Raw genomic sequence first — 26,790 nt, 5'->3', positions numbered from 1 at the left:
GATCAGATGGTCACACTGGTCCCTTCTGGCTTTACAATCTGAGACAAAAGCTGTACCTGTCAATCAGTCTCCTGGGGCAGTGCTGAGCCCCAGCTCTGGAACACTTGTAACCAGCCTGACAAAGCCTTGGGAAAGAGGCTCTGGGGAGAGGTTCTGCTCTGCCCTAAGGGATGGGTTGGGTGTGAGTGGATGGGACTGGCCTCTCCCCACTTTCAGCTGTAAATAAGGGGGCCAAATCTGGCAGTGAGCAGGGATGCTGGCCCAGGTGAGGGCTGGGGCAGGGTCATGGGCTGACAGGCTAACACTGCTGACGTGCAGCCCCCACCTCAGGCCAGGGACACAGGCCAAGCCAGCTGGAGCCCTTTGGCTGAGCGGCCAGTGGAGGGGCAGCACTGCTGGGGCCAAGGAATGAATGGATCCAGGGCCCACACTCACCCGAGACGCCAAAGGGCCGTCTGAGGCCGGTGCTCAGTTTCCGTGTGTAGGTCTCCTTCAGGTCCATGCGCCCCACCCGCACAATCTGACACACCAGGAAGAGCCTCTCTCGTTTCAAGTCCTTGCTGCCCAGGTCCTGGGGGGGAGAGAGAAGCTCAGAGAAAGGCCCAACAGAGCGCAAAGGCCTGGCCAGGGGGTCTGATGCCACATGGGGCAGGCTAGTCCTCAGCCTGGGGGCGCCATGTCAGCGCTTGGGGGGATGGATGGCACTAGGGGGCCTAGCTCAAACAGTGCTCACAATCCCCCCACCCCGGCCTTTCAGAATCTCCGAGAGTGCACTGCTTCTGGGGGCTGTGCTGGGAATGTGGGATAGGTCGCCAGAGGACACTTAGCGGGGCTCTAGTGAGTCAAAGGGACACTCTGAGATGTGGTCCTTCAGCCTGTGCACAAGCCTTGCAGCTCGATGAGCCCAAAGGGCACAAGGCAACGGTGACTGAACAGAGCGAGTTCCTCCCAGGACACAGCCTGTGAGCATGGTGGGCTCAGCCCAGCTTGACCTGCAGGAAATGAGCAGGGCCCACTCAGCCGCTCCTGATTTGTTCGTGTAGGAGACAGCTGTAACTCTAGTGTTCGGACCTATGCCTGCAGCTGGACCGCACCGGGGCCAAGTGCAGAGAGGGTGGGATGGATCAGCTCCAGCAGAAGAGCATGGTGGGGCAGGAGGTGACTTCGTGCTCATGCTGTTAATCAGCTTCATTTACATACAGACTTCCCCTTTCTCTGGCCCAGCTGCCTTGGCCCCTTCCTGGGGTCAGTCTCGGTGCAGCTTGTGCCATGATGAGAATACAGCTCGGGAGAGGTCTACACTTAAAATGCTACTATGGAGCAGCTGCAGCATTTCAGTGTGGACACTGCCTATACCGATGGGAAGGGTTCTCCCGCTGGCATAGGTAATCCACATCCCCGAGAGGCGGTAGCCTTCTTCCATTGACCTAGTGCTGTCTGCACTGGGGGTTAGGTCAGTTTAATGGAGCCGCTCTGGGGTGTGGATTTTTCACACCCCTGCAAGACATAGCTATACGGATGTAAGTGCCTAGTGTAGACCCGGCCTTAGTCAGTAGGTGCCACATCCCCTCTGTTCCCCTTCCTGGGGCCTGCGAGAAATCAAGGCCAGCCGCGGCCAAGGAGATGGGAGTACAAGAAAGCCTGGGGGGAGAGCAGTGGTTAGGGGCCCTGGTGTCTGAGTGTCACAGAGGAAATGGGCCACAGGAAGGATTTAAAGGAGTAGACGGTGGAACCAGGAGCTAGGGTGAGCACCCGCTGCTTATTTTCAGATGGACTGAAATTTATTAAAATTGATCATAGAGACCATTTTAAACATTCAGTTGACGTGTATGATAATTGCAGGTGTATACTGAAGGACAGAAGAAATGTAGACGTGAGAGAGCAATACATGGCATGCTGGGTTACCCCTCATTTGTCATGTGGTTACACTAGCAGAGCACTGGGACCAGGGGCCATTCAACGGGGAGCAGGGGGGAGGGGCTGGGAGCACTGGGTCCAGGGCTGGGAGCCAGGGTGGGGGAAGGTCAGGGAGGGGCATGGTGGCCCAGCTGCGGTGGAGTGGGGGACGGGCATGGTGGCCAGCTGTGGTGCGATGGGGGAGGGGCAAAAGGCCCAGCTGTGGTGAGGTTGGGAAGGGGCATGGTGGCCCAGGTGGAGTTGGGGGGCATGGTGTTTTGCCATCCATCTCGGGACTGCTGGGCTACTGGTCCTGTGGGGGCAGGCTCTGTGTCCCTGTCTCTGTGCAGCCCCCTGCACGACGGGGCTCGATCCTGGCTCAGGCGTCTGGGTGCAAGAGGCATGCTGTCAGGCAGAGCAAGAGGGCACCTGTGCTCACCGTGAAGATGGCTTTCAGGTTGTTGAGCAACTCGATGTCCTGCGGGACCCCCGTGCTGGCCCAGCGGATCAGATAGTTCTCGCTGCAAAGAGAACGCAAGAGCGTCAGGAGACTCGCCACTGCAGGACACAGCCAGGAGCCCGGGATCCAGCTCTGTCCAGCCTCTCAAGGGGTGGTGCTGCCCTGAGCTGGGTGGGCGGGCCTGTGGCCCTAGGCCTCCAGCTCACAGACAGGAAGGGACAGCCACGGAGCACAGGGTCTGTGAGCAGGAGAGGCTAGGCCCAGTCAGCACCCTGGGGGTATGATGGGGGCAGCAGACGCAGGCTCTGCCGGCTCCCATGCAGGGCCCTGTTCGGTGCTCAAGCCCAGTGAAAGAGAGACGGTGAGGGCCAAGTTTTATCCCCTTCACCACATGTCCTGTCCTCTCCCATCCAGCACGCCCTATACAGCACCGGAGGCCCAAGCACCCTGTTATTCAAACAGCCCTGTGGGAAGCTGCCTATCCTAACAGCCCCCCTCACCTGAATGCAGGTACCGGGGATCATCCCATCTGGGCCGTGGGCCTTGGAGATGCGACTGACTCCGAGTGCAAAGCATGCGCTCAGCAAGCTTCCTTCCGGAGGAGCATGGCATGTGGTGGGACAGGATGCAGATGCTTGGCAGGCGCCACACAGCCCTGGAGCAGAGCCCTACATGGGGCAAGGCCCAAGAACAAACCCCCGTTTAACAGCCAAGCCTATGGCTCTGGGCCAAGCACTGCAGGGAGCTGCCAAGGCTCCTCCCTCTCTCTGGGTTGGGACCTGACACCTCTGGAAACAACTCAGGCCTCTCTGTAAGCCCGGGTCACGTGGCGCAGCTCAGGCACGGGCAGCCGCGGGGGGGTGGGGGGGGCAGGGAACCACCCTGCCCTGGGGCTGGATCTGAGCCAGCACCCCTGGAGGGGACAGGCCCCATGTCCTATTCCTCACCCCCTTCTCCCAGCCTGTCCCTGCCGTGGGGCCAGATCGGAGCTAGAGGGGAAAGGCCCCGGGTCTCATTCCCCATGCCCCCACCACCCAGCCAATCCCTCCATCCTGGGGCTAGATTGGAGCCAGCACCCCCATTCCCAACCCCTCAGAGCCAGCCCCTCTGCAAGCACTGCACGTTCCCATCAGCTCTTTTCACACTTTTCCTGGTTTGCTCATTGCTCTGCTCTCAAGGGACCCATTGTCCCGCTCCCTGCAATCCCGCTTTGCTAGTTCTGCAGCGGCTCCCCAGCTGGCTAGCTGGTGCAGGCTGTCCTGGACAGAGGTGGATTACTGTTTTGTGGGACTCTGGGTCAGAATAAGTGGGGACCCCCTACCCCCTCTCCTGCGCTCCTGCTGGGGAAATGGTGTTGGGCACGGGGGTTTGCCCCACTCCTTGGCAGGAGCAGGTCAGGGCATGGGGATGCCCATTTTTCTGGGGTGCCCCCGATTAGCTGGGGCCCCTAATCCTCCACAGCCACCTCTTTGTTCAACGTACAGCCCTGGCTCAGCTACCCAGCGCTGGCTCAGCCTGGCCTTCCCCAAGCACTGCTCCATCTCTGCCCTCTCTCCTCTGTCTTTCAGCTGCACTCCCCTCGTGCCTCCCCAGAATCCAGCCTGGGGGAGAGACGCACAGCTGCAGGGTGTGACAGGTGGCCACCTCAAGGCTTTTCGCTCTCACTCCTGTCTGAAGGGCATTTGGTTTCTCAGTGAATTCAGGAAACCACTTTCACACCAATCCCTTTCCATCACATGGATCCACAAACGCAGGGCCACTGCAGAGCCCAAACTCTGGTCCTTGACTCCCCAGCACCCGTCTGTCATTTGAGCTACCTGTGACTATGAGTTTTGACAGGGACCTGCCGCTAGAGGGGGCCGTGTGAGACATACTTGGCCAGTGAGCACAGAACAAACTGCTCCACCACAGCAGAGACCTGGAGAGCAAGACTGACTGGTCCTGGGAATGAGGGCTAGAGGGTAAAAAGTGGATCACAGAGTCCTTACCCTGGGCACATTCAGTACAAAGGCAGTGGGTTCAGGAATAAGGCAAGGGACAGGAGACACAAAGTAACATTAACTGGTCAGTTTTCATCACAGAGGAAGGTTAACAGGTCCCTGTGGGCAAAAACACTCCCATGGGATGGCAATTCCCCACTTGTATGTCTACCATCAACCTGGGCAGCTCCAGGAGACCTTGGCTCCCCGGGCAGCCGACACCAGACGAGCCCACAAAGTGTCAGCACAGCCAGGAGGGAGGTTATTGCATTTGCGGGGTGTATTTTGAACGGAATGGAGAGGAAGGGAGAGACAGAGACAGAGACAGGCTGCATCAGGAAGGAACAGCTTCCCCGAGGTGAAGGCTGTCTCCCCTCCCTACAGAGAAAGAAACAGCTGCCCCGGGCCCACTGGGTGCCCCCCTGTGCCTCAGGTTAGGACAGCAACATATTGAGTCCCATTGGGTCTCATTCCATATGAAGCCTCAGGCACTCAGCAGGGGGCCAAAAGCCCTGGCCTCAGCAGGAGTTCCCTGGCCCAGGGCAGGGTGTCTCCTCCTGCCAGGCCAACCCTCCCTGAACAGTGGGTGTCTATCCCCCTCAGGGGGAGAGGGGCAGTTATCACCAGTTGGTCGGTCACTGGGGGGGGCATGAGCAGTCAGTGGGGGGTGGGGTCAGTTATCACTGGTCAGTCAGTGGGGGGTGGGGTCAGTTATCACTGGTCAGTAGGGTTGCCCAGCGTCCAGTTTTCAACTGGAACTCCCAGACGAAAAAGGACCCTGGTGGCTCTGGTCAACACCGCTGACCGGGCCATTAAAGGTCTGCGGTACAGCGGCCGGCGGCACAGTGGGGCTAAGGCAAGCTCTCTGCCTGCCCTGGCTCCACACAGCTCCTGGAAGCGGCCAGCATGTCCCTGCGGCTCCTAGGCACAGGGGCAATCAGGAAAGCTCCACGCACTGCCCCCGCCCGCAGTGCCGGCTCCGCAGCTCCCACTGGCCAGGAACCACAGCCAATGAAAACTGCAAGAGCTGCGCTTGCAGATGCTGGCAGCACACAGAGCCCCCTGGTCCCTCCACCTAAGGGCCACAGGGACACGCTGGCCACTTCTGGGAGCTGCACGGAGCCAGGGCAGGCAGGGAGCCACCTCAGGTAAGTGCCGCCCAGCTGGAGCCCACACCCCGATCCCCCTTCTGCACCCCAACTCTCTGCCCCAGGTTGTGCACCCTAACTCCCTCCCAGAGCCCACACCCCAACCCCCAGCCCTGAGCCCCCTCCCACACCCCAACACCCTGCCCCAGTCCTGCACCCCCTCCCGCATCTTAACTCCCTCCCAGAGCCCACACCCCTCACCCCTTCCCACACCCACCCCCCTGCCCCAGCCCTGAGCCCCTTCTTGTACCCTGAACGCCTCATTTCTGGCCCCACCCCAGAACCCGCACCCCCAGCCAAAGCCTCACCCCGTCCTGCCCCCCAACCCTCTGCCCTAGCCCAGTGAAAGTGAGTGAGGGTGGGGGAGAGTGAGTGAGGGCAGGAGGGAGGATGGAGTCAGTGGGGGCGGGACCTCTGAGAAGGGGCATGGCCTCAAGAAAGGGGCGGGGAAGGAGTGTTTGGTTTTGTGCGATTAGAAAGTTGGCAACCCCTACTGGTCAGTCAGTGGAGGGCGGGGTCAGTTATCACTGGTCAGTGGGGTGAGGAATTACATGTGGTTATCACCAGTTGGTTGGGGAGGGTAGGGGCGGTTATCACGGGTCAGTCAGTGTGGGGTAGTTATCACTGGGCAGTGGGGTGGGGAGTTACAGGTGATTATCACGGGTCGGTTGTGGGGAGTAGGGGTGGTTATCATTGGTCAGTCAGTGTGGGGTCAGTTATCACTGGTCAGTCAGTGGGGGGCAGTGGTTAGTACCGGTCAGTTGGGGAAGGCGGGAGGAGAGGAGTGGTTATCACCAGGCAATCAGCGTGGGAAGTAGATTCACAGACTCCAAGGCCAGAAGGGGCCACTGGGATCCTCTGGTCTGGCCCCTGTATAGCTACTGCCCCATAATAATCCCCAAGCAGATCTTTTGGAACAACAGCCAGTCTTCATAGAAAATTGTCAGGGATGGAGAATCCACCAAGACCCTGGGTAAATTGTTCCAATGGTTAATTACTGTCATTGTCAAAAATATATGCCTTATTTCCAGCCTGCATTTGTCTAGCTTCATCTTCCAGCCCTTGGATCAGGTTAGACCTTTGTCTGCTGGATTGAAGAGCTGAGCCCCTTATTAAATATTTGTTCCCCATGTAGGCGGGGATCAAGTTACCCGGTAACCTGCTCTTTGTTCAGCTAAACAGATTGAGCTGCTTGAGTCTCTCGCTATCAGGCAGGTTTTCTAATTCTTTCATCATTCTTGTGCCTCTCCAATTTATCAACATCCTTCTTGAATTTCAGGCACCAGAACTGGGCACAGGATTCCAGCAGCGGTCGCCCCAGTGCTAGATACAGAGGGAAAATCACCTCTCTGCTGCTACTCAAGATTCTCCAGTTTACCTGGATCCCAGGATTGCATTCACCTTCTGGCCAAAGTGCCAAGTGGAAGCTCATGTTCAGCTGATTGCCCACCCCCAAATTTTTGTCTGAGTCACTGCTCCCCAGAACAGAGCCCCCACCCAGTATGTGGCCTGACCTGCCTCCTTTGTTCTTAGCAGTATTTGTTCACATTTAGCCGTATTAAAATATACATTGTTTGCTTGCACCCAGTTTACCAAATGATCTAGATCACTCTAAGTCAGTAACCTGTAGGAGCGGGTATCACTGGTTGGTCAGTGGTGGGAAGGGGAGGGGTGGTTATCACCAGCTGTTCAGTGGGCAGGGGTGGGGGAGAGGAGACAAGTCATCAGCCAGTGAGGTAAGCCCATCTGGTAAGCCATCTGGGCCCACACGGCTCAGGACAGTGGCTCTGCTGTTGCTCCAGGTCTGGTTTGGAAACTGCTGAGCTCCATGGTGCCAGGCGCTGGGATCCCTGACCCAGGAGCAGGTCACTTGGCAACTCAGCGCGGGCCAAGGCTCAGGAGTCAGTCAGGTCCCATCAGAGCAGCAGCCCTGGCCCAGGGCTCTCCTGGTGAGGCCCCCAGAGCAGGGTGTAAGCCCCTGTGTCCCTCCCTTGGGGCAGGTACCTGATCATCTTCTGCTGGCCGGGGTCGTAGAGCGCCGTGAAGAGCTGTGCCTCCTCCCCGATGTTGCAGACGAAATTGCGGACGCAGAGGTAGAGGTTGTGGGAGGGCGAGGCCAGGCGGGCATTGCAGCCCTGCTCGCTGTACTGGGAGCACTGCGGGGAGATGGGCAGAGGTCAAGGCCAAAGGGACTCCCACCTGCCTGGCCCCTCCCTACCCTGGCTCCTGCCTGGGCTCTAGCTGGGAGCAGGCCCAGAGCAGCGGGCAGCAGGATAGCCTGAAGCTCAGAGCAGGGGCCTGGGTGGTGCAGGGAGACCCCCAACCTGGCAGGGGGCTGGAACTCCCCCATCTCTGTGTATGGACTCCTATGGGCAGTGCCACTCAGCTGGGCAGGGCCAGCACACCTGTTAGCATGGTGTGGGGCAGAGTCCGGGAAGAAGGACCGGGCGAGGGGGCCAGGGACGGGCACTCACCGTCTCTTCCTGGATGCGCTTACTGATCATACTCGTGGCCTGTCTGTGAGCCTGGAAGAGGCTGATGACGCTGGTTCTGTCCGGGTCTAGGATGTTTCCGTTCTCGTCACGCACAACCAGGTCTAGCTCCAGGATCCTGCAGAGCACAGGCCGGGGCATGAACACAACTCCAGGCGTAGGTCAGGGACCCGGACTCCCTGAGGCCTCTGGCCCAGCCCAGCCGCACACAGAGCATCACCCAGCCACCCTGCCATGAAGCAAATGCCCGCCCCCTCCCCCCCAGTCCCTGGCCGTGGATCCAGCCTGCATGCCCAGCAGGTGCCCACCTTGGGGCGGGAAGGGGCCGGCACAGGTCTCACCCAGGACTGCAGCAGGGTTCATGCCAGGGGTTGCCATGGGTGACCCCCAACCCTCTCACTGTTCCTGATTCACGCACTGCGGGGCATTCACTGTCCCCTGGGCCCTTGCTTACACTATGCTGCTTGCACGCTTGTGTGCCTCGCACACCTGGGCTGCCTCCGTCCCCATGCTCTCACTTCTCCAGTGCACCCACGGCACGTACTAGTGCCCATCCCTGGTCCCTCTCCAGCCCCACCCCACCCCACCTACAGCCCCTCTCCAGCCCCAACTCCCTGCCTACAGCCCCCACACTCCCATCCCAGCCCCACCCTTCCCTGCCCCCTGCAGGCTCTCACTTGTTCCCATAGTCGATCTTGCTGGTCACCTCCTTCTTGAGCTCCAGGAGTTCATCCTTGGGGAGCGTCCCAGAGAGCAGCTGCGAGCGCCTCTCCATCAGCTCACACATCATCCTCCTGACCTGCCCGTACCGCTCTTTCTGCCCCATCTGCAGGATATCACGGGGGCAAGAGTCATGGCCGGTCGCAGAGAGCTGATCACCCACAGCCCTCGCAGTGCAGAGCCAATCCATCCGGCCCCTCTTCCCTGACCCCTGCTGACCCCATCCCAGAAAGGCCCACCCCCCGTGATTCCCACAGCCCCCATCCCTGACCCCTCACAGCCCCTGCAGCCCCCATCCCAAAGAGCGACCCCCACTCCCTGCAGTTCCCACAGCCCCCATCCTAAAGGCTGGCGCTTGCCCTGTGTGACGAAGTGGGACTGTTCTTAATGTTTCCTCTGAATACTGTGGAGGTGCCTCAGTTTCTCCTATGCAGTTCTTAAGCATCTAGGTGGTGGGGTAAAGGTGTAGGATCACTGCAGAGCCCTAGAGGGCAGGGGTGTGCAGGAGTCTGGACACAGAGAATGGCCGACACCCTGTTTCCTGGCCACTGATGGCCTGGGCCCTTCCCCCCTGCAAGGTGAGAGCTAAAGGGTTGGAGAACAAAGGAATCAGGTGCCCTCCTGGCCCGGGAAAGGGACAGAGCCCAGAGGAGGAGGGACTGGAGAGAGTTTCAGTTTGGGGCTGGCTGGGACATGGAGTGAGGGGCAGATGGGGTTGTCTGGCTCATTGCCCCCCAAAATGGACCCAGCTGAGGGGTCCGGTTCTCTGCACCTACAAGCTCTGTGTTAGACCATGTTCCTGTCGTCTAATAAACCTCTGTTTTACTGGCTGGCTGAGAGTCACGTCTGACTGCGAAGTTTGGGGGCAGGACCCTCTGGCTTCCCCAGGAGCCCCACCTGAGTGGACTCGCTGTGGGAAGTGCACGGAGGGGCAGAGGAGGCTGAATGCTCCGAGGTCAGACCCAGGAAGGTGGAGCCGGGTGAGCTGTGTGTCCTGCAGACAGGCTGCTCCCAGAAAGGAGACTTCCCCAGAGTCCTGACTGGCTTCATGGGGAGCAGTTCCAGAGCATCGCCCAGGGACTCTGTGACACCCTGTGCATCGCCCCCCCCCCCCCGCCCCTCCTCTCCCCTCCCTTCCCTGTTCTGAGGGCTGGTGACCCATCCCCAGAGGGTGGACCGGTCCCCATGGCTTCCCTACTGCTGGGCCACAGGCTCTTACCACATAGAGCTGCTTCCAGATGGTGGCCCATTCCCGCAGCGTGGTGGTGATCTCCTGCACCATCGGCATCTCCGCAGGCACAATGTTCTCCTCCGCCCTGGCCAGAGAGCTGGTGAGGCCAAGCCCTGCACATGGCGAGGAGGCTCGGCCCCACCCCTGCCCGTTGCATGCGGGTCCCTGAGCTCAACAGCCCCAGTTCCCGCGTGCCCCGCAGTTCTGCCGCAGCCTGCGGCAGCACCAGCCACCAGCCTCAGGGAGCCCCACTGAGACCCTGCATCGCCCTCCCTGTACCCAGCCGCCGTTTGAGGGGCTGCCCGCACTGGCCCGGGGCCCACTGGGCTGCGAGAGCCCTGGCCTGGCAGGTGATAAGGAGAGCGAATCCTGGAGCTGCAGGCTGGTTACTGCAAGCAGGGGATGGGGGAGAGCTGAGAACCAGGCCAGGCACAGACCTGGGGTGCTGGGCTGCTTGCCCCACTTCATGCCAGGGGAGGGGCACGGCCGACTGCTGGGACCGGGAGGGCAGGACGTCTGGCCAAACACAGGGACAGGCTGGGGGAGGCAGAAGGGTCCAGCCGAGCACTGGAATGGGGGAGGAGGTGACAGGGCCCAGCCCAGCACAGGGGGAGGGGTACTGGGATGGGGGGTCGATGATAGGGCCCAGCTGAGCACTGGGACAGGTGTGTGTGTGTGGGGGGGTGACAGGGCCCAGCCGAGCACCGGGATGGGGGGGCACTGGGATGGGGGCGCAGTGACAGGGCCCGGCCGAGCCTTGAGGGGGGAGAGGATGCAGGACCCAGCCATGAACGGGGACGTGGGCGGTGACAGGGCCTGGCTAAGCACTGGGATGGGAGGGGTGCAGTGCCCGACTGAGCACTGGGATAGAGGGGTGGTGATAGGGCTGAGGCAAGCACTGGGACGGGGGAGGGGCAGGTCCCAAATGAGCACTGGGACGCGCTGGCTGAGCACTGGGACAGGGGGGCAAGACCCAGCTGAGCGCTGGGATGGGGGGCAGGGGAGGCAGGACCCAGCTAAGCACTGGGACAGGACGGGGGCAAGGCCCAGCTTAGCACTGAGATGGGAGGGGGGTAGGACCCAGCCGAGCTCTGGGACGGGAAGGGGGTAGGACCCAGCTGTGAGGAAGTGGGACTGTTCTTAATGTTTCCTCTGAATAGTGTAGGGGTGCCTCAGTTTCCCCTATGCAGTTCTTAAGTATCTAGGGGGTGGGGTAAGGGTGTATGATCATTGCAGAGCCCTAGAGGGCAGGTGTGTGCAGGGGTCTGGACACAGACGATGGCCGACACCCTGTTTCCTGGCCACTGATGGCCTGGGCCCTTCCCCCCTGCAAGGTGAGAGCTAAAGGGTTGGAGAACAAAGGAATCAGGTGACCTCCTGGCCCGGGACAGGGACAAAGCCCAGAGGAGGAGGGGCTGGAGAGAGTTTCAGTTTGGGGCTGGCTGGAGACATGGAGTGAAGGGCAGACGTGGTTGTCTGGCTCACTGCCCCCCACAGTGGACCCAGCTGAGGGGTCCTGTTCTCTGCACCTACAAGCTCTGTGTTAGACCATGTTTCTGTCGTCTAATAAACCTTCTGTTTTACTGGCTGGCTGAGAGTCACGTCCGACTGCCGAGTTGGGGGGCAGGACCCTCTGGCTTTCCCCGGACCCCGCCTGAGCGGACTCGCTGTGGGAAGCACACGGAGGGGCAGAGGATGCTGAATGCTCCGAGGTCAGACCCAGGAAGGTGGAGCCGGGGGAGCTGTGTGTCCTGCAGACAGGCTGCTCCCCGAGAGGAGACTTCCCCACAGTCCTGACTGGCTTCATGGGGAGCAGTTCCCGAGCATCGCCTGGGGACGCCGGGACACCAGCTGAGCACTGGAACAGGGCGGGGACAGGACCAGCCGAGCACTGGGACGGGAGGGGGGGACAGGGCGTGGGGGGCAGGACCCAGCCGAGCACTGGGACAGGGCGGGGGGGGAAGGGCCCAGCCGAGCTCTGGTACAGGGCGGCGGGGGGCAGGACCCAGCTGAGCACTGGGACAGGAGGGGGGCAGGACCCAGGCGAGCTCTGGCATAGGGCGGGGGGTGGTGACGGGCCCAGTGACGTGCAGATCAGGGAGGACCCAGCCCCGTGACCGGTAAAACATTCGCTGACTCAGCCCAGAGCCCCTCCCTGCCCCCCGGTACCTACCCCTTCTGCTTCACGTGGGCGCCCTTCAGGTGGATCAGTGCGACAGGGAATATGCCCTGGGGAGAGGAGACGTCGTCAGCACAGCGACCCCGATCTGGGGGGCAGAGCCAGAGGGAGGGGTGTCGGCCCCAATGGGGCAGGAGCCCTCCGACCCAGTTGGATATGGGTCCACCCAGGGCCAGGTCCTTGATGGGGCCAGAGCAGGGGTCAGGGGGGCAGCTCGGAGCCCCCAAAGCAGGTTAAAGTCACTCCCCGCAAGGCCCGGCGACTTCCTGCAGGGGGCGCCATGCGGCAAGTGCATGAGCTCCGCCTCTGGCCGCGCACTGCGTCCCCAGTGCCCCCCAGCAGCTCTGGGGCCCGGCCCTGGGACAAGGGAGAGGACGAGCACCCTGGCCCCTACCACCGCGGTCAGCCGCCGACTTACCCAGGTGGCTCTGTTCCGGAGCGAGTACCCTCTGTACCAGCCTGCAAGGGGAACAACAGAGAGTGAGACGCCCAGGGGCCTCTGAACAGAGAGCACTTCTCCCAGCAGGGGGCGCTGTGGGAGGGGGGCAGGAGCCCTGGCTGTGGGGGGAGCTCCCGGTTACTCCAGCCCCGGCCTGTCCCAGCAGGGGGCGCTGTGGGGAGCAGGGCAGGAGCTGGGTGTGGGGGGAGCTCCCGGTTACTCCAGCCCCGGCCTGTCCCTGCAGGGGGCGCTGTGGGGAGCAGGGCAGGCGCTGGGTGTGGGGGAGCTCCCGGTTACTCCAGCCCCGGCCTGTCCCTGCAGGGGGCGCTGTGGGGAGCCGGGCAGGAGCTGGGTGTGGGGGAGCTCCCGGTTACTCCAGCCCCGGCCTGTCCCTGCAGGGGGCGCTGTGGGGAGCAGGGCAGGAGCTGGGTGTGGGGGAGCTCCCGGTTACTCCAGCCCCGGCCTGTCCCAGCAGGGGGCGCTGTGGGGAGCAGGGCAGGAGCTGGGTGTGGGGGAGCTCCCGGTTACTCCAGCCCCGGCCTGTCCCAGCAGGGGGCGCTGTGGGGAGCAGGGCAGGAGCTGGGTGTGGGGGGAGCTCCCGGTTACTCCAGCCCCGGCCTGTCCCTGCAGGGGGCGCTGTGGGGAGCAGGGCAGGAGCTGGGTGTGGGGGAGCTCCCGGTTACTCCAGCCCCGGCCTGTCCCTGCAGGGGGCGCTGTGGGGAGCAGGGCAGGAGCTGGGTGTGGGGGAGCTCCCGGTTACTCCAGCCCCGGCCTGTCCCTGCAGGGGGCGCTGTGGGGAGCAGGGCAGGAGCTGGGTGTGGGGGGAGCTCCCGGTTACTCCAGCCCCGGCCTGTCCCTGCAGGGGGCGCTGTGGGGAGCAGGGCAGGAGCTGGGTGTGGGGGAGCTCCCGGTTACTCCAGCCCCGGCCTGTCCCTGCAGGGGGCGCTGTGGGGAGCAGGGCAGGAGCTGGGTGTGGGGGAGCTCCCGGTTACTCCAGCCCCGGCCTGTCCCAGCAGGGGGCGCTGTGGGGAGCAGGGCAGGAGCTGGGTGTGGGGGAGCTCCTGGTTACTCCAACCCCGGCCTGTCCCTGCAGGGGGCGCTGTGGGGAGCAGGGCAGGAGCTGGGTGTGGGGGAGCTCCCGGTTACTCCAGCCCCGGCCTGTCCCAGCAGGGGGCGCTGTGGGGAGCAGGGCAGGAGCTGGGTGTGGGGGAGCTCCCGGTTACTCCAGCCCCGGCCTGTCCCTGCAGGAGCGGTGGCTAGGGGGACTGGTGTGGCGGGACTGGCTGCTGAGGGCGGGTATTGCTGGAGGCTGGCTGCTATTGTTGTGTATTATTTGTATTCTTAACGGGCCTTGGAACCAAACTCAGAACAGAGACAGGCCCTGCCCAAGGAGCTGACAACCTGTGTCCAACGAGAGACGAGCGGAGACCGACCGCCAGGGGAGCGCAAGAGAACAACCAGATCATGGCCAGCAGACAGGCAGCGGTCTCGGCACACCAGCCCCCGAATCACTCTCAGGTATATTTGTTGGCATGGCGGCAAAGCAGAGCGCCCAGGGGGTTTGAAGCCAGACAATGAGTTAGTTTTGCAGAGGTTTGCGGGGAACTCCTCCCAGTGTCGGGGCAGGGGAGAAGGCACCAAGGGGCTTGTTTGAACCTGTAACAAGTGGGTGCTGGAGGCTGGTGTCACAGGCTGATCGGAGGTGAGCGCAGACAGGCAGCGTGGGGATGGGTCATGCCGTGAAAGCGAAGACGAGCAGCTCATGTTGGATCCAGTGGAGAAGGGGGAGCCAGAGGACGGTGCCGTGGGCACAGTGGTGGGCTAGGAGCTGCATGGCTTTGAGCAGGGAGGGATGGACGGTCAGAGCCTGGGGGAGTGTGGGCGCTGTGGGGAGGGATACGAACGGCCCTGTGCCCTGTCTCGCAGACGCTCTGCAAAAGAACCAGCCAGATTTACACACAGCTGCATGTGAGGACCTGGCTAGTGGCCGGGGTGAAGACAATGTCCCAGTTGCAGGCCTGAGTGACAGAGCAGGATGGTGGCGTTGTCCAAGCGGGGAGGGCTTGGGGGAAGCCTAGGAGCCGGAGCTGGCAGCTAGGCAGTTCCGAGGAGGCGTCAGAGAGACAGGCCCGAATTGTCCTTTGGCTTGAAGGAGACAGTCTGGAGCGGAGGGAGATCAGTGAGTCGGGCACAGAAAGGGTTGCTGACTCTGTGGTTGCAGATGGGGTTACCCAGAGCCCACGTGCAGAGGGAGAAGAGAAGGGGACCCCCCACAGAAAGCGGGAAGGGGACGAGGGGTTCTCCTGAAGGACACACTGAAGGGAGCTGAGACAGGAAGAGGACCAGGTGAGGACAGAGTTCCAGAAACCGAGGGAGGACATGATTGCAAGAAGAGTGTGGCTGATGATTTCACAGACGATGAGAGGTCCAAGAGGTTTTTCCTGGGGTCTGTGGAGCCAGTTACCCCAGTCTCAGTGCCTGGCCCCACTTACCCTCCAAGGCCTGTAGGATGTGTACTGTGTCCCCGATCTGCAGCGGCAGGTGATGCTCGTTCGTGCCCGAAAAGTTCCACAAAGCTGCAAAACAACAGCCAGGGGAGTTAGGGGGTGGTGAGAGGGGGCAGCTCTGGACCCCAGCCCCCTGCAGGTGGCTCTGCCCTCTCACTGCCTCACCCATCCCAGCTCATCCGTCTCCGGGTCTAGGGGAAACCTGGCACGCTCGCTCTCTGAGCTCGGCCTCTCAGTGCCTTGCCGACAACTTGCCTCAGCTGTTCCCCAGCACTGGGTGGGCCCACCCTTTGCTCCTGGTGTTCCCCCATAGTCACAACCACTGCTACTGGGATGCCAGGCTGCCCCAGCCCCCAGTCGCCCCTGACAGCGAGAGGCACAATGTGCCCCCTTCATCTCTGCTCTGGCACAAGGCTGTCTCTAACCCCGCCCGTGCCAGGCCCCATGCTGCCAGGGTGCCTTGGCGGCTGGCACCATCTCCCAGCCTGTACTCAGTGGGCAGGGCAGGGCAGTCACGGGGGAGGTGACTGGCTGGGGCTGGGGGGCAGGAGAGACCCCTCTATGACACTGCACAGATGAGCGCCCTGGGGGGGTCCTGCTTACTCTGAGCCCCGGGGTCCTAGCGTAGCCACTCTCGGGGCTCCCAAAGGGTCTGAGTTCAGCAGTCCCAGGATGGAGAGTGCAGATGGAGCTGGAGGCAGGTTGGGTCTGGGAGCTGCCACAAGGCTGGGGGAAGATCTGCAGGGGACATGGGCATGAGCAGCGAGGATAGGCTGGGGATGAGCACAGCAGGATCCAGCGTCCTTCGGGGGGTGGGAATTTCACTGCACCCAGGGCCATGGCTGTCAAGCACCCGAAGGGATGCTCCCGTCTGGGGGCACCCTCTATTGGCACCAGAGTCCCACCCCCGGCTGCCACCCACCCTCCATCCCACGACCCCTGCAGTGTTCAGCAGCCGACAGCACAGGCCACCAGCACCCGCCACCGCTCAGCGGCACCCCCGCAGCCGGCAGCTGCGCGCCTGCCCTATGCTCGGGGCAGGGTGTGTGACAAGCCAAACTTAAATATGCACAATGCTAAACATGCAAATTAGCTGATTAAGTAATTTGTATAAAATGTCACACAAAGAGCTGTACAGGTTTCAGAGTAGCAGCCGTGTTAGTCTGTATTCGCAAAAAGAAAAGGAGTACTTGTGGCACCTTAGAGACTAACCAATTTATTTGAGCATAAGCTTTCGTGAGCTACAGCTCACTTCATCGGATGCATACTGTGGAAAGTGTAGAAGATCTTTTTGTACGCATAAAGCATGAAAAAATACCTCCTCCCACCCCACTCTCCTGCTGGTAATAGCTTATCTAAGGTGATCACTCTCCTTACAATGTGTATGATAATCAAGTTGGGCCATTTCCAGCACAAATCCAGGTTTTCTCACCCCCCCCCACACACACAAACCCACTCTCCTGCTGGTAATAGCTTATCTAAAGTGACCACTCTCCTTACAATGTGTATGATAATCAAGTTGGGCCATTTCCAGCACAAATCCAGGGTTTAACAAGAACGTCTGAGGAGGGGGCGGGGTAGGAAAAAACAAGGGGAAATAGGTTACCTTGCATAATGACTTAGCCACTCCCAGTCTCTATTCAAGCCTAAGTTAATTGTATCCAATTTGCAAATGAATTCCAATTCAAAGTTTCTCGCTGGAGTCTGTATTTGAAGTTTTTTTGTTGTAATATAGCAACTTTCATGTCTGTAATCGCGTGACCAGAGAGATTGAAGTGTTCTCCGACTGGTTTATGAATGTTATAATTCTTGACATCTGATTTGTGTCCATTTATTCTTTTACGTAGAGACTGTCCAGTTTGACCAATGTACATGTATTTTCTTTGTTAGGCCTGTCCTGTAGTAGGTGACTTCTGGGAACTCTTCTGGCTCTATCAATCTGTTGATACTACAGGACAGGCCTAACAAAGAAAATAACAGAACGCCACTAGCCGTCACCTTCAGCCCCCAACTAAAACCCCTCCAACGCATTATTAAGGATCTACAACCTATCCTGAAGGATGGCCCAACACTCTCACAAATCTTGGGAGACAGGCCAGTCCTTGCCTACAGACAGCCCCCCAACCTGAAGCAAATACTCACCAGCAACCACATACCACACAACAGAACCACTAACCCAGGAACCTATCCTTGCAACAAAGCCTGTTGCCAACTGTGCCCACATATCTATTCAGGGCACACCATCACAGGGCCTAATAACATCAGCCACACTATCAGAGGCTCGTTCACCTGCACATCCACCAATGTGATCTATGCCATCATGTGCCAGCAATGCCCTTCTGCCATGTACATTGGTCAAACTGGACAGTCTCTACGTAAAAGAATAAATGGACACAAATCAGATGTCAAGAATTATAACATTCATAAACCAGTCGGAGAACACTTCAATCTCTCTGGTCACGCGATTACAGACATGAAAGTTGCTATATTACAACAAAAATCTTCAAATCCAGACTCCAGCGAGAAACTGTTGAATTGGAATTCATTTGCAAATTGGATACAATTAACTTAGTCTTGAATAGAGACTGGGAGTGGCTAAGTCATTATGCAAGGTAACCTATTTCCCCTTGTTTTTTCCTACCCCCCCCCCCCGCCCCCAGACGTTCTTGTTAAACCCTGGATTTGTGCTGGAAATGGCCCACCTTGATTATCATACACATTGTAAGGAGAGTGATCACTTTAGATAAGCTATTACCAGCAGGAGAGTGGGGTGGGAGGAGGTATTTTTTCATGCTTTATGTGTATAAAAAGATCTTCTACACTTTCCACAGTATGCATCCGATGAAGTGAGCTGTAGCTCACGAAAGCTTATGCTCAAATAAATTGGTTAGTCTCTAAGGTGCCACAAGTCCTCCTTTTCTTTTTTTAAAGAGCTGTACAAAACTTCAGCTTCCAGGTTCAAGGTCTCAGGCCTTATCTCCAACATGTGCCCTGGGCCCAGCGTCTCTGGAAGATCCCAGGGAGGAGGCTGCCAGGGCCTCTGGGATCCACCAGCACCAGGGTAAAGCTGGGTGTGCTGGAACCCCAGGTGTGTCGCGGGCGGGTGCCAGGCTGCGGAATGAGCCCCCAGGAACTAAGGGCCAGCCCAGCCCTCCCCGCCTGCTGCATCCAGCAGAGAACTCTGACATCAACACAGGCCCGCATTGGTATTTCTCAAAAAACCCCTCCCAAAACAGAGCTGCTGCTCTGAGGGGAGAGAGGAACAGAACGGACAGGAGACAGACAGGGGAGACATGGATAATGAACGGCTGAGATGCCCTGGGGATGAGCCGCGTGGGATCCTAAGCAGAAAGAAAAGAAAACTCAGCAGCTGCACCCCAAGGGGCTAGGGTCCACCCACTGCTATGCTGTGACAAAGTGGGACTGTTCTTAATGTTTCCTCTGAATACTGTAGGGGTGCCTCAGTTTCTCCTATGCATTTCTTAAGTCTCTAGGTGGTGGGATAGGGCAGAGTGTGTGATTGTTTCAGAGCAAAGGGCCAGTGTACATAAATGGCCGACATTCTGTCTCCTGGCAACTGATGGCCTGGCCCTTCCCCCCTGCAAGGTGAAGCTAAAGGGAACAAAGGAATCAGGTGACCTCCTGGCCCGGGAAAGGGACAAAGCCCAGAGGAGGAGGGGCTGGCTGGGGATGTGGAGTGAAGTGCAGACGTGGTTGTCCAGTGTTGTGAGTCCACAACAACTGGGGAAGAGCGGAGTGATGGCCTGTCACCGTCTCCTGAAGAAGGACATTGTAACCCTGTGCAGAAAGAGAGGGTTGAGCATTGGAAAGTTCACCAAGGCACAGTTCATCGTGCAGCTGGAGAAGGATGACCGCTCTAAGGAACAGATTTCTGACCCCAAATGGGGCTATAGCAGGATCTGGGAGCAGCTGGAGTGGTAGCCAGGCATCCCCAAGACTCCTGTCCCCGACCAGACGGGGGTCTTCACGATCGGGTTCCCCGTCGGGGGATCGGAGACGGACGGGATTGGAGCTGAGTCCGAGAGAGCAAAAGGACTGTGAGAGACAGCGAGAGCCCGAGAAAGAGCCGCAGAAGCAGCAGCAGCATGAACTGGCGATGGTGGAGCGGAGAGGCCTAGGGGACCTCCCAGGGGTGAGTGGGGATAGACCCTGGGGGGCCAGTTCCGCAGGGAACCTCGAGACTAAATTGCTGCCCCTGGTTAAGGGGGGGGGAGATGTGGATGCCCACCTCACTGCCTTTGAGCAGGCTGGAGATTTGAACCAGGGGGATCCTGCGGAAAAGCCGGGTGTCTATCTCCCTTGCTGGGTCCCAAGGCCATAGACTCCATCAGCCAGATGGGTGGGGAGGTGGACAGGCTCCCACTCCTGACCCCAACCTATATGTCTGTGTGGAGTCTCCTGGGGTCAGGCCCCTCGGATCCCCAGTGGAAGCAGAAGGTGATGGTCAATGGGGAGACATCCTGGGGTGGCGAGATCCTGGGACAGAGAGAACTGTTGTCAAGCCCTGGGTGGTGCAGCCTCAGATGCTGAGGGGCTGTATGAGCTGGGTGAGGGTCCCAGGGACGAAGCCCCTCACCCTGCCTATGGCCCAGATCCCTATGCAGACCCAGGAGGGGTGGAGCTAGCTGGTCGTTGGGGTTCTCCAGGATACCAGCTGCGAGACCCTGTTGTGGGGTGACTCTCTCTCTTTGGGACAGGATCCAGGCCCTGCTCTGGTAACTGCCAAGGGTTTGAATTTGAATCCAGGGAAGCAATCGGTGGAGAGGGAAATGGTCAGTGAAAATGCAGATGACCGGGCTGGCAGCAGGGAGGAGCTGCTAGGCTCAGGCTACTGCCTGCCTGTAACCAGACCCCTGGGGCTCCCCGCCCCCCTTGCACACCGGAGAGGGGGCTCAGGCTGGCTCTGATGCAGTGAGGAAAGCAGCGAGCTCGCTGCCTACCCCTCTGGGACAGCAAGGGCAGCGCTGAGCACAGTGGGAGCTGAGACCCCAGCTGAGTGGGGGGAGACACAGGCAGGGCAGGGGATCTGTTGGGAGTGGCAAGGTGCTTGGTAAGAAAAGTTTGGATGAGCCTAGGCAGCCTTGTGAGCTGATGGCTTTGTCTAGTCAGCAGTGTGGGAAGGCGAGGAGAGTGGAAGATGAGTGTCCCTGGACCTTACCTGTTAGCTGGGTGGAGAAGTGTGACAGGGAAGGAATTGTGTCTGTGTCTGTCAGGGGTATTGACTTGCCTATGGAGAGAGCTACCCTGGTCTCCAAGCAGTTGTCTGTGACCAGCCTTGTGTGCTGGGAAAAGGGGAATGAGATCCCAAGCTGTGTGTCTGGTAAAGGAGAAAGTGTGTCCGGCTCTTCTTTGTCTGTGGAGCAGACAGAAGGGGCCTTTCAGCCTGTGATGGTTGAGGGTCGTGCCGTTGTCTCAGAGTTGGTTCTGGATTCAGCTAAAGCCCAGGAAGGGAAGGGTCCTAAGTTTGTGTCTGCTCGGGAGAATGGCGCTGTAACTAGGTCGCATCCAGTTAGTGTCTATGTAAAATCCCAGAGCCCAGACAATTCTGGTGCTTGTATTTTGCCTGTTGCTAGTGTGTTGTTGGGAAAGGGTGCAGCAACTCTGTGTAATCAGGGTGAGATCCTAGCCAGGGCACAAGGAGAGCATGAAGGTGATGTGATTGTGTTACCTACTGAGGGTGTGGAAACCTGTCGCAAGAAGGAAAAGATTCCTGAACTTGTGTGTGGCAAAGGGAAGGAGAATGCTTCTGACCTTTTATCTAGGAAGTCTGTGAGTTTGCCTGAAAGGGGATTGTGTAGGAATCCGCTGGATGGGCCAGAGGTGATTCTGGATGTAAGGGAGACCCAGAAAGAGTCTGTTGTTGCTCAGGAAAGTGTTACTCTAGAGCAAGCCCTCGGTAAAGAGGGTAAGAGCAGAATTTCTGTGAAGGGTGAATTGTTGCATAGAAAAGCCCTAGGGAAAGGAATCCTCATGGAGTCTTTGCAAGCAGTTTACTGCAACTGAAGGGTGTGAAAGTGATTTAATCAAGAAAGTTTCAGTTCCTAACGGCCAGAAATTTTCTGTTGTGAATGGATCCACTAACTTTCCTGTTGAAAGATCCAGTGTGGATAGCTTTGAGAAGGTCTCAGATGGAGTGAAAGCTGTTAAGAAAGTTAAACAGTCCTCTAACCAAGTGGCCGTGTTTGGCCAACTTGTTGGGGAGAAGACCTAATCCCAGTTTGACCCCCTGGGGTTTTGGGGTGGCCAAAGGGCACGGGCCGCATAAACCTTCCCACATGCGGCCTGCGAGTGCTATCGACCACCCCCGACCTAAGGGAGGGCGTGAAACTGGAAGGGCCTGGTGTAACTCCCACCAAGGAATGGGAGAGATGCTGGGGCATCCATGGGAACGTTCGTGACTTCGAACTTCCCCAGGTCACTGGCTAAAGTGACCCCGCTCCGTTCGGTCTCGAAGGGGGGAGAGATGTGACGAAGCGGGACTGTTCTTAATGTTTCCTCTGAATAGTGTGGAGTGCCTCAGTTTCCCCTATGCAGTTCTTAAGCATCTAGGTGGTGGGATAAGGGTGTATGATCATTGCAGAGCCCTAGAGGGCAGGTGTGTGCAGGGGTCTGGACACAGAGAATGGCCGACACCCTGTTTCCCGGCAACTGATGGCCTGGGCCCTTCCCCCCTGTGAGGTGAGCGCTAAAGGGTTGGACAACAAAGGAATCCGGTGACCTCCTGGCCCAGGAAAGGGACAAAGCCCAGAGGAGGAGGGGCTGGAGAGAGTTTCAGTTTTGAGCTGGCTGGGACATGGAGTGAGGGGCAGACAGGGTTGTCTGGCTCACTGCCCCCCAAAATGGACCCAGCTGAGGGGTCCTGTTCTCTGCACCTACAAGCTCTGTTTTAGACCATGTTCCTGTCATCTAATAAACCTCTGTTTTACTGGCTGGCTGAGAGTCCGGTCTGACTGCGGAGTTGAGGGACAGGACCCTCTGGCTTCCCCAGGACCCCGCCTGAGCGGACTCGCTGTGGGAAGCGCACGGGGCGGCGGAGGATGCTGAATGCTCCGAGGTCAGACCCAGGAAGGTGGAGCCGGGTGAGCTGTGTGTCCTGCAGACAGGCTGCTCCCAGAGAGGAGACTTCCCCAGAGTCCTGCCTGGCTTCATAGGGAGCAGTTCCAGAGCATCGCCCAGGGACTCCGTGACAGCAGGTCAGAGCATCGCCCGGGGAGTCTGTGACATATGCACAGCCCCACAGCCCTGTGGCCCATCATCGTGGCATCCAGACCCCTTGCTGACTCCAACCTATATTTCCCCACCCCGTGCAGAGACAGGGCCAGGATCAGCCCGCACTGCTGGGTGGGCCTGAAATCTGGCCCCACTGATGGGTGCTGAGCCCTGGGCGGCTGCTCAGCAAGTCCTTCCAGCAGCCCAGAATGAAACCTGGAGCTCCTGAGTCCCAAGCCAGCCCCTCGCCACTGGGTGTCCTGCCTCCCAGTCAGGCGAGCGGGGCCCTGAGCCCAGCACAAGCCACCTGGGACACTGCGTCTGGCTCAGCCTCTGGGACCCTGCGTGAGTGCAGCAGGCAGGGGTCACGCCCGGGGGGGCAAAGGGACAGTTCAGCTGCAGGGGGGCATCCGCGGAAACAGTTCCACTAACTCATCTGCTGAGAAGCAGCTAGTGAGAAAAGCAGGAACAGAAAATACCGCAGAGGAAAGTGACAGCAGGAGCCTGCAACGCAAGGCTTCCTGCCACAGGCAGGGCTCTGCGAGAGGGAGGTCTATGCAGAGAGCGCAGGAGCCCCGGGCTCTATTCCTGGCTCTGATCCCCTCCCCACACCCCGCCCATCTGGGTTAGATCGCAGGAGCCCCGGGCTCTATTCCTGGCTCTGGTTCCTCCCCTCCCCCCCCACCCATCTGGGTTAGAGCGCAGGAGCCCCGGGCTCTATTCCTGGCTCTGGTCCCCTCCCCCCCCCCCCCCGCCCATCTGGGTTAGAGCGCAGGAGCCCTGGGCTCCATTCCCGGCTCCGGTCCCTCCCCCCCCGCCCATCTGGGTTAGAGCGCAGGAGCCCCGGGCTCCATTCCTGGCTCTGGTCCCTCCCCTCCATCCCCCGCCCATCTGGGTTAGAGCGCAGGAGCCCCGGGCTCTATTCCTGGCTCTGGTCCCCTCCCCTCCCCCTCCGCCCATCTGGGTTAGAGCGCAGGAGCCCCGGGCTCTATTCCTGGCTCTGGTCCCTCCCCTCCCCCCCCGCCCATCTGGGTTAGAGCGCAGGAGCCCCGGGCTCTATTCCTGGCTCTGGTCCCCTCCCCTCCCCCTCCGCCCATCTGGGTTAGAGCGCAGGAGCCCCGGGCTCTATTCCTGGCTCTGGTCCCCTCCCCTCCCCCCCCGCCCATCTGGGTTAGAGCGCAGGAGCCCAGGGCTCTATTCCTGGCTCTGGTCCCTCCCCTCCCCCCGCACCCATCTGGGTTAGAGCGTAGGAGCCCCGGGCTCTATTCCTGGCTCTGGTCCCTCCCCTCCCCCCCCGCCCATCTGGGTTAGAGCGCAGGAGCCCCGGGCTCTATTCCTGGCTCTGGTCCCCTCCCCTCCCCCTCCGCCCATCTGGGTTAGAGCGCAGGAGCCCCGGGCTCCATTCCTGGCTCTGGTCCCTCCCCTCCCCCCCCACCCATCTGGGTTAGAGCGCAGGAGCCCCGGGCTCTATTCCTGGCTCTGGTCCCCTCCCCTCCCCCCCCCGCCCATCTGGGTTAGAGCGCAGGAGCCCCGGGCTCTATTCCTGGCTCTGGTCCCTCCCCTCCCCCCGCACCCATCTGGGTTAGATCGCAGGAGCCCCGGGCTCTATTCCTGGCTCTGGTCCCTCCCCTCCCCCCCCGCCCATCTGGGTTAGAGCGCAGGAGCCCCGGGCTCCATTCCTGGCTCTGGTCCCTCCCCCCCCCCGCCCATCTGGGTTAGAGCACAGGAGCCCCAGGCTCTATTTCTGGCTCTGGTCCCTCCCCTCCATCCCCCGCCCATCTGGGTTAGAGCGCAGGAGCCCCGGGCTCTATTCCTGGCTCTGGTCCCTCCTCTCCCCCCCCCCCCCGCCCATCTGGGTTAGAGCGTAGGAGCCCCGGGCTCTATTTCTGGCTCCGGTCCCTCCCCTCCCCCCCCCCCCCATCTGGGTTAGATCGCAGGAGCCCTGGGCTCTATTCCTGGCTCCGGAACAGGCTACCATCATAATGCAAGTGTGAGAATATGAGGAGATTTGGCTCTCTGGCTGCCCCAGACACATGGACTCACAGCGACAAGGCCTTGCACTGTACCCCGCCCACACTGCTCAGAACCCACTTACTGCCCCTGAGGAGCAGTATGGCCCCCACGCCCAGCACATGTTATTGGTGGGGAGCTCAGGGGCTGCACGGAGGGTGCAGGAGGGTCTTGGGGGGCTGCGCGGAGGATGCATGGGGGTGTCGTGGGGCTGCACGGAAGGTGCAGGGGGTGTCGTGGGGCTGCACAGAGGGTGCAGGGGGCTGCTGCCCTGCTTCTGGGCCTGGAGGGAAAGCAGGTGAGAAGGAGCCGTGGAGAAGCAGCGACGGACTCAACCAGCAACACCTGTGAATGGGGAGCAGCTGCTCACCCCCAGGGCACCCCCAGGGCACTGCACCCACAGTTCTGCAATGCGTGACCTCCCGCCAGGGCACTTGCTGGTGCGAGGGTCCCTCATGGCACCATCTCTGTCCCTCCAGGGACGCTGCAGTCGTAGGCCAGGGTTCAGTGTCTGGACTCCAGTGGTTCCGGGGGCTGGGCAGAGGCAGTGGGAAGGGGAAGAGGTTCAAGCAGCCGTCCTCAGCAGGAGACCCCCGCCTTGGTGCAGGGCACAGCCTCGGGGGTGGGGGGGCAGCGGTGCTGCCCAGTGCATTGCGGGCTGGCTGCAGCTCTGGCAGGCCCTGGCTCGCTGTGTGCCATGTGTGACCCGCCGGAGGCAGGGACTGAGCCCGGGTTCCCTGCAGGGGGATGGGGGGAAAGGCCGGTGCGTGTGGCGCGGGGCCACGAGTAGAACTCATCCTCGCACGCGAGCCAGCCATTCCCAGGCCACGGGGACCACTGCGACTCTCTAGTGTGAGCGGGGCTGGCCCAGGCAGAGCCCGGCCCCACGAGAACCCGGGAGCGGGTCTGCTAGCAAAGCAGCCAGTCCGGACAGCAAACCTGCCGGGGACGGAGAATCCACCTCGGCCCTGGGGACATTGCCCCAGATCTCAGTTCCCCTCAGCGTTCAACATTTACCCCTTATCACCAGTCACCGCCCTTGGGCTGTGTTCGACCGCGCGCTGCCTCGGGCGCCTGAGGGGCAGCGTGGGGGGCTGGAGCCAAGGCCTGTCCCGAGCTCACAGCCCCAGGGACAAGCGCGCCCAGTGTGGGTCTGTAGCACTTCCAGGCCCCAGCCCCAGAGCAGGCACCTCCGAGGGGCAAATGAACATGGCCCTGGGGAGCAGGAGACGCAAGGACACCCCACTACCACCACCACTCAACCCCCCTAGTGCCCCACCACCACCTAGACCAGACACCGCTCAGCCCCCTCAGCCCAGACACTGCTCAGCCCCCCCAGGCCAGACACCTCTCAGCCCCTGCCCCCCCATCCCAGACACTGCTCAGCCCCTCAGCCCAGATACCACTCAGCCCCTGCCCCCGCAGCCCCCCCAGCCCAGACACCCCTCAGCCTCTGCCCCCCAACCCAGACACCACGCAGCCCCCCCAGCCCTGACACTGCTCAGCCCCCCCCCATCCCTGACACCCCTCAGCCCCCCATCCCAGACACTGCTCAGGCCCTGCCCCCCAGCTCCCACCACCACCTAGACCTGACACCGCTCAGCCCCCCCCAGCCCAGACACCACTCAGCCTCTGCCCCCCAACCCAGACACCACGCAGCCCCCCCAGCCCTGACACTGCTCAGCCCCCCCCCATCCCTGACACCCCTCAGCCCCCCATCCCAGACACTGCTCAGGCCCTGCCCCCCAGCTCCCACCACCACCTAGACCTGACACCGCTCAGCCCCCCCCAGCCCAGACACCACTCAGCCCCCCTGAGCCCCAACCAGCACAGGTACCTGTGCCCCACTCAGGCCCCCAGCCCAGGGGCTGACCTCTGAACATGGGGCCCTGTGCTCCGGCTCACAGGACCTGCAGGCCAGAGCTGCCCAGACAGGGCTCAGAGCAATAAAATCTGCAGCCCCACCCTGCAGCTGGGCATCCCTGCCCCGCTTGGCTCTGACAGGCTCTTTGGTGGCCCAGTGGGCCAGTCACCCCCACCAGGGCGGCCCAGGGAGCGCCACTCACCAACTCCATACTTCTCCTTCTTGGTGGGCTGCCAGGGGGCCATTGCAGCGAGCCCAACCCAGCGATGCGCCTGTCCCCGCGCGGTGTGGCAGCCAGTTCCTCCTGCTGAGCTGCCAGGGTCACGTGCGTCTCACCGGCTTGTGCAAACCTTCCTGGGCCACTTCCTCTCAGCAAAGCTGGGCTCTGCACAGAGCCTGCAACCGGCCCCCTTCTCCCCAGCCAGCTCTGAGAGCGCCCGATCAGAGACCCAAGGGCTGCGGGGTACCAGCGAGAGACGCCCCAGCCCCAAGTGCCCAGCCCCAAGTGCCAACAGGGCACCTAGAGGCTCACACTGGGGTCTTCCCCTGTTAGGCCAACAGAGCCAGCCCAGCACAGGGAGAGGGAGCTGGGCTCTGTCCAAGGAAAATTGCTGCTGAAGTTTCCTGTTTTCCCT

General features: G+C 60.6%; 1 protein-coding gene across 1 annotated transcript in view; it reads right to left on the bottom strand.

The window, feature by feature from the left end:
• LOC102937744 (dedicator of cytokinesis protein 2) overlaps positions 1-26,476 on the bottom strand; it is a 326,706-nt gene extending 300,230 nt beyond the window's left edge. Inside the window, 10 exon segments of the mRNA XM_043545086.1 lie at positions 436-571; positions 2,336-2,417; positions 7,488-7,639; positions 7,958-8,093; positions 8,653-8,801; positions 9,915-10,011; positions 12,100-12,155; positions 12,524-12,564; positions 15,037-15,120; positions 26,358-26,476. Of these exon segments, the coding sequence (XP_043401021.1) occupies positions 436-571; positions 2,336-2,417; positions 7,488-7,639; positions 7,958-8,093; positions 8,653-8,801; positions 9,915-10,011; positions 12,100-12,155; positions 12,524-12,564; positions 15,037-15,120; positions 26,358-26,400 (976 nt within the window). The 5' untranslated portion in view covers positions 26,401-26,476.
• Positions 26,477-26,790: the final 314 nt, after the last annotated feature.

This window comes from Chelonia mydas, chromosome 4 (assembly GCF_015237465.2).
Source record: "Chelonia mydas isolate rCheMyd1 chromosome 4, rCheMyd1.pri.v2, whole genome shotgun sequence".
In the NCBI taxonomy this organism is placed as follows: Eukaryota; Metazoa; Chordata; order Testudines; family Cheloniidae; genus Chelonia; species Chelonia mydas.
This window is presented reverse-complemented; position numbering and strand designations above follow the sequence as displayed.